Source organism: Solanum dulcamara, chromosome 1 (genome assembly GCF_947179165.1).
Source record: "Solanum dulcamara chromosome 1, daSolDulc1.2, whole genome shotgun sequence".
In the NCBI taxonomy this organism is placed as follows: domain Eukaryota; kingdom Viridiplantae; phylum Streptophyta; class Magnoliopsida; order Solanales; family Solanaceae; genus Solanum; species Solanum dulcamara.
The window spans coordinates 81004596-81014013 of NC_077237.1; the positions used below are offsets into that span (position 1 = coordinate 81004596).

Consider the following 9418-nt stretch of genomic DNA (forward strand, 5'->3'; position numbering starts at 1 on the left):
GTCGAAAATTTCCGTATTCAAGAAGAGATTTCTGTCTCTGATAATATACATAGGATCATTAAACAGTAGATGATTGCAGCATAGTGACAGAAAGGGAACAACAATGACATGACAGAATGGCTCTTGACATTGCACAATTTAATGTCCAAAAAGCAAAAACTATCGAATGTAAATTTTACAAGAAAAAAACAAAAGAAAACAAAGTTCCGTATACATGATTGAGCCCTAGACCTGTTAAGCAGACTTAACCCTTGTATTTTTACTCGATAATGAACTCCTGCCCCTAAATCCAACAACATTTAGTTTCTTTGTGGAGACACTAGAGCTTCGGCTATCTACTCGTCTATTTCCAGTGGAACTGCTGGTCTTTTTGGACACCTTAGTAGCTATCTTTGGTTTTGACTTAGCTGGTACTTTACCAAACTTGGTTCCTGGGGACCTTTTTGAATTGGTAGTCTTTGGAGATCTTTTTGAATCGATGGTCTTTCTCGTAACACTCGAGGATTTGCCTGTGGAAGCTTTAGCCTGGCCTTTTGAATTTGAAACTTTCACTGACTTTTCGCGCTTGTCCTTCTGTTCGGTTATGCGAGACCTGGCATTGTCTCTTTTGATACCGTCTACTGAGAGAGACTCCAAGCTCTCATTCTTCTTCATGGCTTCCTCGATGCAATTGGCCAAAAGCAAGTCTTTTTTGGCAATTAAACTTGTTACTTTCCCTACCACATGCAATAAAAGGTATTCTGAGTTTAGCAGGCTTGAGATAGTGTCAACTGAAACAAAAAGCTAAAATAGATAATGAAAATTTCAAACTTGCATTTATGAAGTAAGAAGCACATGCATCTTTCGAAAATCAAGCACGCGAAGCAACATTATCAAAAACACTGAGGGAGCATTGGTTTTTTCCTCAAGAAGGAAAAAATATGGACAAATTACGGCTAATTTCTTGAGCTTTTGGAGCATCCACAATTCCTGTTAGCACAGATACGATTTAGTGCATCTTGCAAGAACCATGTTTTGGTGTAGGCTATTCACTTTTTGTATACCATTGAGTGCATCATGCAAAAACCATGTTTTGGTGCAAGGTTATTCACTTTTTTTATACCACCCCCTACGCCCACCCCCACCCCCACCCATTTATATTCAATGAATAGTTACCTTATCAAGAAGATATTCTCAGGGAAATGAAAACAGCACGTAAGATTATTAAAGTTGCAAATCTAATTTATGAAGCAAGCATGTATGTTATGCATTCATAGCACCAATGAAATACTGTCCGGTGAAGGATTAAATTCAACTAGGAAAACTTATTTCATCATGATTCATGCAAACTAACCTTTGGCACCCATACGAGCAGTCCTTCCAGTGCGATGGAGATAGTCAATCTAAAATATTCAAAGGAAAAAGGATAAGAATTTATACACAAAAAGAACTGGTGTTAGCTTGTATTGGCAAGACGATGACATGTTTTGCAAAGCCGAAGATGGTCCTTACAGAATTCTTAGGGAAATCAAACATGATAACATGATCAACATCCAAGTCCAGTCCTCTAGCAGCCAAGTCTGTGCAGACTAAAGTGGGACAATCTCCTTCATTGCTCTTAAACTTTGCAAGGTTTTCAACCCTGCAGAAGAAAAGTGTTATGAATGGAGGGCAAAAGTGAAGCATATAAAAACTTGATAGAGTGGTGCTTATATTACGCGGAACATAAATCCATTAGAGAATCATGGGCATTTCCTCTATCTTGACTTTCTAACATGTTGGAACTTTTCAGCTAAGAAATAAATAGCTCATGATCTTTGACATTAGCTAGTTTTCCCCCTTGTAGAAAAGTTCCGAATAGCAAATTGAGCTTATTGTGGTTCTTTCCATCTTTTGATTGGAGGGAAAAGCCACAAACAATGGCAAAAGAGAGCACAAATCATAGTAATGACAAACAAGATATTTTGTCCTTATGTTCCTCAAGATGAGGAAGGTCTGATAATCAATCAAAGCTAAAGTCAGAAATTCATATCTTCCCGCTAAAAGTGAAGGGTAGGGGAAGAGGATGAGAATGGAGGGGGTCAAAGTAAAAGCAAAAAGACCAAGAGAGTCGAAGCAGCAGATCAGGCAATGCATTGCCTGTTGCAGGAATATTATTCAGCTTTTCTCTTCTTACCTTTGCTCCGCTGGAACTTCCCCATGGTAGTTAACAGTAGAAATTTGGGTTTCATTGAGAAAGTGATCCACAGCACGACTGGAATTCAACGTGTTACAGAACACCATCACCCTATTTCCCTTTGCTAAACTTGGCTCAAGAACCTGGCAATTACATAATATAAATCAGAATTTTTTTGATTTATTTATTGTGAACTACAATAAGCAAAATTATATGGAAACTTAGTTTGTTCTTATGTGAACAACTTGTATACTGCCACCCTATGGAAAGAATTCACACATCTCTTGAACATGAAAATAGGACTCCTGAGTGTTGAGTGTTATACCTAAGCCACTAAACCCGAGAGACAACAACAAGAGTAGTGCAGTTTCTTCTACCGCAAATTGACCAAATGTTTCAAATTAGTGACAGTAAAACCCCATAAAACTTTAGCAATCACAGCAGAATTTCTTCATTAAATATGTGACACAGTCTGTCAACTAGATATCCTTCATAGTCTGTCGACTAGATTTCCTTGAACAGGAAGATCAAAGGTCTCATTTTGAGAAGGGGACAACAATAGAAGTCTGTCAAATTACCCTAGCAGTAATATTAAAGAGACCTAAATGATTCACATACTCAAGTTTCATTTAGATTTATATTTTTCTGTTGCTTCTCCCAAGAATACAGACATTATATCAGGCTGTACGTACACACTCATAAACATGCCTGGCATGAAGGAAACAAGTACATAAACAGTGTTATACCTGTAGCAACGCCTCCATCTTGTTCTCAGAACCTGAAAGCTTGATGAAATCATGACGAGCAGAAGCAATCTTCTTATGTAATGTAGAAGTACGTAAATGCTCAATCCCTTGAAATTCCTCGTCAACCAGCTTTTGAACTGCCTGCAAAGCATACAAATATCAACTGAACCGCCTCAAAGTATAAAATGTGCAAATTGAATCAATTGAAAATGCATAAGGTTGAGATGAACTACATGCAAATAACGCTACATCACCAGAAATAAGCTATACTACAATGAGACTATCATGTACAACTGCCTAATCGGTGAATTACTGTATGTTAAGGAATAACTTTGATGACAAGTTACTCATCTTGAAGCCTTAGGAGTTAATACAGGATCTTAATCAATTATAGTGATATGATACAATGGCAGCACTGCCTTCAGCTGTAAGAGCTGAGATTCTCCTTGTCTTGCTCTTGCACATGAAATAATGATCCAAACAAAACTTTTCATCCTAGTTTTATTTCTCTTGCAGTAACTGATAAAGTTGTTGACATGTGACCAAGAGGTCAAGGGTTCAAACCTTGGAAACAGCCTCTAACAGATATGCAAGGAAAAACTGGTAAAGTTGCTGACATGTGACCAAGAGGTCACGGGTTCAAGCCTTAGAAACAGTCTCTAACAGAAATGCAAGGTAAGGCTGCGTATAATAGGCTCTTGTGGTCGGGCCCTTCCCCGGACCCTACGCATAGCGGGAGCTTTAGTGCACCGGACTGCCCTTATTAAGCATTGCATCCTTTTTTGAAATTTATGGGACAAAGCTCTATTCATTATTTTCCCTATCTTTCCTTTCCTTGTGATTTTTAACTTCTTAAAAAATTTCTACAGAGTTCAGTAAATACACTCAGAAGGTGGATGTACACTAATCTTTTCAGCAAATCTAAGAAGGGTGTATAGATGGCATCATGTTGTCAACTTCATTGCAACCAATAAATAGAAAAAGAAATTTTATGTATATCAGCATAATTGCAGCCAATCAATAGTCAAATTTCAACCTAAATCATGAGTAATAAAAGCTACCTCTACGCAGCCAAGGGTACGGCCTAGCGGTTAATGAACTGGGTGAAAATCATAAGGTCTCAAGTTCAAATCCCAACCGAGGCAAAAACACAAGGTGATTTCCTCCCTCTGTCCAAAGTTAGTCGGAATTTGTGCTGGTTGGACATAACAGGTGCTCCGTGGAATTAGTCTAGGTGCACCCAAACTGGCCTAGACACCATGATTATCAAGAAAAAAATCTACCTCTTCATATCAGAAACTTAAACATCAGCAACTTCATTGACTAAGAAATTTTATGAGGGTAAACATCATTGCAACCAATGAATAGAAAAGGGAATTTTATGTATGTCAGCTTAATTGCAGCCAATCAATAGCTAAACTTCAACCTAAATCATGAGTTATAAAAGCTACCTCTTCGCACCCAAGGGTATGACCTAGTGGTTAATGATGTGGGATGAAATTCTCAAGTTCAAGTCCCAACCGAGGCAAAAACACTAGGTGATTTTCTCCCTCTGTCCAAAGTTAGTCGGTATTTGTACCAGTGGGACATAACAGGCACTCCGTGGAATTAGTCTAGGTGCATGCAAACTGACCCAAACACCATGGTTATCAAAAAAAAATCTACCTTTTCATATCAGAAACTTAAACATTAGCAACTTTGTTGACTTAAGAATTTATTTTTTTTGAGAAGGTAACATTAGTGTATATTGACAAGGACAGTACATAGGCTGTATTGAAAACCATATCTACAACATGTCAAAAATAAAAAACCAAATCAGCAATCCTAACAAGAGCCTAGGATATCAATGATTGACCCAGTATCTTCTAAGTACATTTGTTTACACCAAAAACAAAAAAGCTTAATGCAGTTTAACTTGATCCTTTGTAGATCACAATTTTTGTCCTCGAAACATCTAGAATTCCTCTCTTTCCAGATTGTCCACCAGATACAAGCTGGGACTAAGAAATTTTATGAGGGTAAACTTCATTGCAATTTTATGAGGATAAACTTCATTGCAAACACTAAATAGAAAAGGAAGTTTATGTATGTCAGCTTAATTGCAGCCAATCAATAGCTAAACTTCAACCTAAACTATCAAGATACATTTTTTAAGACAAAAGCTTAAGGTGAAAGCAACCATCAGTTTTAAATAAATTATTTATTTAGTCTTTCACGACCCACTTGGCATACCTTTGTCATTGTTGCCGTCACCAAAACAGTTTGAAATCCTTCATCACCAGTCTTTGAAGCACGGTTTTTCAATGGTGCAAGAAATTTTCGTATATCAGGACCAAAACCACGATCAAACATGGTATCAGCCTCATCCAAGACCTATCCAGAGATTGTCACAGTTAGAGACTTGGAAAACAAAGCAGCAACTGGAAGAAACAAAAACAATTACCAAGTATCTGATGTCACCATAAACCATGTTTCCCTCTTCAATATGTTGTAGAACCCTGCCTGGAGTCCCCACAATCATGTCAATTGGGCTTGCCAAAGAATCTTCTTGAGGTCTCAAACGGCCGCCACCACTAACCATGGTAGATCTGAATCGAGCATGATGACTTATAGATTTTGCCACACGAAAAACCTGCAATGCCAATTGAATTTTGTTAGCCAGAAATGTCCTCTCACTTTTAATTAAGAAAATCCTTTCATTAATGATAAAGAACCTGCTCACAGAGCTCCCTAGTAGGGCACAACACAACAGCTCGGGGGCGCCTAGGCTTCATGAGCATACCATCCAATTCCTCATCTCGTCTCAACAACTGAAATATCAAACACCATATGTCAAATCAAGCTAAAAAAAAAGTAAAACTATGAATAAAAGTTAGCCTACTAATCAGCTTTAATACGACGTTACACGAAGACCTGAGTGTTTATATAATGGTTCACTAGTACCTCAACCAATGAAGTTTGTGCTATTTAAAGTTATAACCCATAAAATTCTTCAGACCTACAAAGCTAAATGCAAATACAGTTTTCAACACAAGGAAGCTCCATTTATGAAAGATATTCCACTGCCACGATTTTTCGTAGCTACAAAAAAATGGTCAGGTTGAATACTTCAGTTTTACGCAAAGCCAGGCGAAGTTGGATTAGGTGTTGAACCTATCTGATCCAATTATAAATTGTCTTCTTTACTTCCCCATACCAGTATTTAGGCTTAATTGATGTTGTATACTTACACTAGGACTGGTGTTTGCAAGGAGTTTGCTTTTTAATCTGGCAATTTGCAAATCAGTAAAGGATAAGTGCAACCTTGTCAGTACCTCGTGTTGAGTACCTCTAATTTGCAATAAAAGGCCATTAATTCAGTGATGGAATGGAACAGAGTTTCTTGAAAAAAAAATACAAAATCTTGTTATTTTACTAAAGGTTATACTGATAAAAGATAAATAAAGGTTATATTGCTCTATTTAATGACAAAGCAACCGTTCAGGATCAGGAATAGAATATCTGAAGTAGTTGCTTGAATTTGTAAATCGAGATATGGATACAAAGGATTCATATAGTCGACCCCCACTAGTTTTGTATTGAAGGGTAGTTGATCAATTTAGATAATTCATTTTTGCTCAAATTGTTGGAATTTCAGCTAGCATAGTATGTCATCCTAGATGAAGTTTTTCCCTTTCCTAAGTAATATATCAATATCAATCCAAACCATCTACTCCACACTAAACTAAAAAGGAAAACATAACGGGGCAAAAGCTACAACTAGTATTGTTATTTTTATTTTTGAAATAAAAAAGCTACAGCTAGTATTACTCACTAACTAACAACAAATACAAGTCATTATCCATGATCAAACAACGAATGTGAGTACAACAATAACAAGAACATACCTAGTGAAATCCCACAAGTGGGTGTTGGAGGTAGAGTGTACGCAAACCTTACCCCTACCTCGTGGAGGTAGAGAAGCTAAAGGAAAAAGGGGAGTAAAGAGAACACGCCAATTTAAAAGGAAAGCAGTTCAGAGCATCTAGAAAAAGAACAATAACAACAACAAATCAGCGCGATGACCATAACACAATTGACAAAGATGGTAACAGATATCAAAAGCAAGAAACTACATGAATAAAGCTAATACTACGACAAACACAGTGCTCTACACTACCAAGAAGCCAAATCCCGTCGAAAATCAACATAACGCTCAGAAATGAATGTTACACCTGAACAATAGGCAACATATAAGCAAGCGTCTTCCCAGAACCCGTATGCGAACCCAAGACCACACTTTTCCCTTCAATCACAGCAGGTATCCCAATCGACTGAATCTCAGTTGGCTCAGAAATACCCATTTCACCTAAAGCCTCCATAACCTCTTCCGTCAACCCCAATTCCTCAAAACTCGACGCCACCGCTTTCTTCTTACTCTTCCTAACCCCTCCATCATCAACCTCACTTTTAAACCGTGCTAATTGCTTGATTTCTGAATTGGGTTTTGGGGATTCTTTGAGATGTCTCAGCCTAAGCCTTTCTAAAAGAATTGAATGCTTTATGGGTTGAAGTGCATCTTCTTCTTCAGCAGCATTAGGAGGAGCAGTAGTAGCTGTAGAAGAAAGGGGTCTAAACCCTAGATAAACCCTACGGGGCTGCTGTGGAAGAAGAGGGTTTCTGGTTAAGGGAAAACGGGAAGGGAGGAGAGAGAAAGAGAAACGGAGTGAAGAAGTAGTGGAAGTGAGAGAAAGGTTTAGCAGTGCTCTTCCTGCAACTCCCATTTGAGACGTTCTGCTTCTTTGGTTGATGACAAATGGGAGTATACAAAGACCAAAGCTTAAGTTCTGATAATGGCATCTTAAAAAGAAAAAAAAAAAAAAAAAAATATATATATATATATATATATATATAATAAGGGGTCATTTGGTTGGATAAAAAGTTATTTCGGATTACAGTCAAATCTCGTTATAAGATATTTATTATAACAATTTGATTTTTCATGTTATATTTTAGTCGTCTGTAATAGTATTCTATTTCTAATATCTACTCGTTATAAGATATTTATTATAACAATTTCATTTTTCATGTTATATTTTACTCGTCTATAATAGTATTCTACCTCTAACTTGTAATGACATTCATTATAGCATATAATTTTTGTAAAATTATCCTTCTATAATAATTATATTCAAATATTGAGTTTGTAAAAAATATATGATGTATAAAATAAAATATTTGTGCTATTTTTTATTAATATCGTGCACATAGTAAATTTCAAATCGAAATATCTAAAAGAAAATAAAATTGTATTTAAATAGTATTTATCAATTTGGTGATAACTCCACAATAAAAGGATACTTATGTTTGCCTTTTTTACATTTATACTCTTTCTAGTTTTGTATATTTCTATTTATACTCTATCAACTAAATAAGATCTAAACGTTAAATGTCAGTATATATATATATATATATATTATAACAGATTATTATAGTAGCCATGAATCATTCAGAAAAATAATGACACTATAGAGCGATTTGACAATACAATACAATAAAAATAATAATATAGGGCTTTTTATGTGTTTATATTTGGTTTATTGAACCAAACATAATATACATGAAACATAATAGAAAATATGTGTTTTATTTTAAGGAAAGAAAGGTAAAAATTATTATTTTACTATGCAAAAAAATCAATTTTATCCTTCGTTATATTATTTGTATAAAAATCGTCGTTATTTAAATAATTCAAATATATTCCTCTCTTAGAAATGTTAAAGATGATGCTCAATCTCATGTGATATTGATATTTTAAGAAGATGATACCATGTGTCACCTCAACACTCCAGTCCATTTTATCTCACTTGTTCTTCCATCACCAGAAAACAAATACGGATGATGATTAATTCTATGGTGATACACATCTATTTGTTTTCTATAATGGTGATGGTTTTAGTTCGAAGTGGGTGTTGGCTTTGGTTAAGAAGTTTGGTAAGTTTTTTTGGTACTTTTTTCTTATAAAATACACTTAAAATTTAGTAAACTAAAATGTATATTATGAATAAAATGTATGTTGGGCTTTGGTTTGAATTCCTCGGCCAAGCACTAATTAATTTGATCAAAAATTTATCCATAATTAGATATCATTTCAATAAAATCAATAGTCTAAAGTTAACTTATAATAAAAGGCCTCAATTTTTTAATCCGTAATACTATTATAAGGTATAATATTTTTAAGTTTACAACAAAAATCTGATAAGTAATAATGTTATTAGGTTTATATTAAGTTAATATTTAATTATGTGTATGTGATACATTATCTTAAATCTTATTGTATAAGAAATTTTATCTAATAATATAAAAATTTGAGTCCGTCCTATCTTGTTAGGAGTAAGGTCTGCGTACACTTTACCCCCTTCAGACCCCACGTTGTGGGATTTCACTGAATTGTTGTTATTGTAATATAAAAATTTGAGTAGTTTAATTCAAAGTGTAAAATATTTTTACTATCGAAAGAAACAATCTTTCTTTCCTT

General features: G+C 35.2%; 1 protein-coding gene across 1 annotated transcript; it reads right to left on the reverse strand.

The window, feature by feature from the left end:
- Window positions 1-109: 109 nt before the first annotated feature.
- LOC129880032 (DEAD-box ATP-dependent RNA helicase 39) lies at window positions 110-7730 on the reverse strand. Its single transcript, XM_055953850.1, has 9 exons — window positions 7116-7730; window positions 5616-5711; window positions 5345-5533; window positions 5134-5274; window positions 2902-3042; window positions 2156-2298; window positions 1492-1621; window positions 1334-1382; window positions 110-716 (listed from the first exon to the last, which is right to left on the reverse strand). The coding sequence occupies exons 1-9, from the start codon at window positions 7662-7664 to the stop codon at window positions 235-237; spliced, it is 1920 nt and encodes a 639-aa protein (XP_055809825.1). The 5' UTR covers window positions 7665-7730; the 3' UTR covers window positions 110-234.
- Window positions 7731-9418: the final 1688 nt, after the last annotated feature.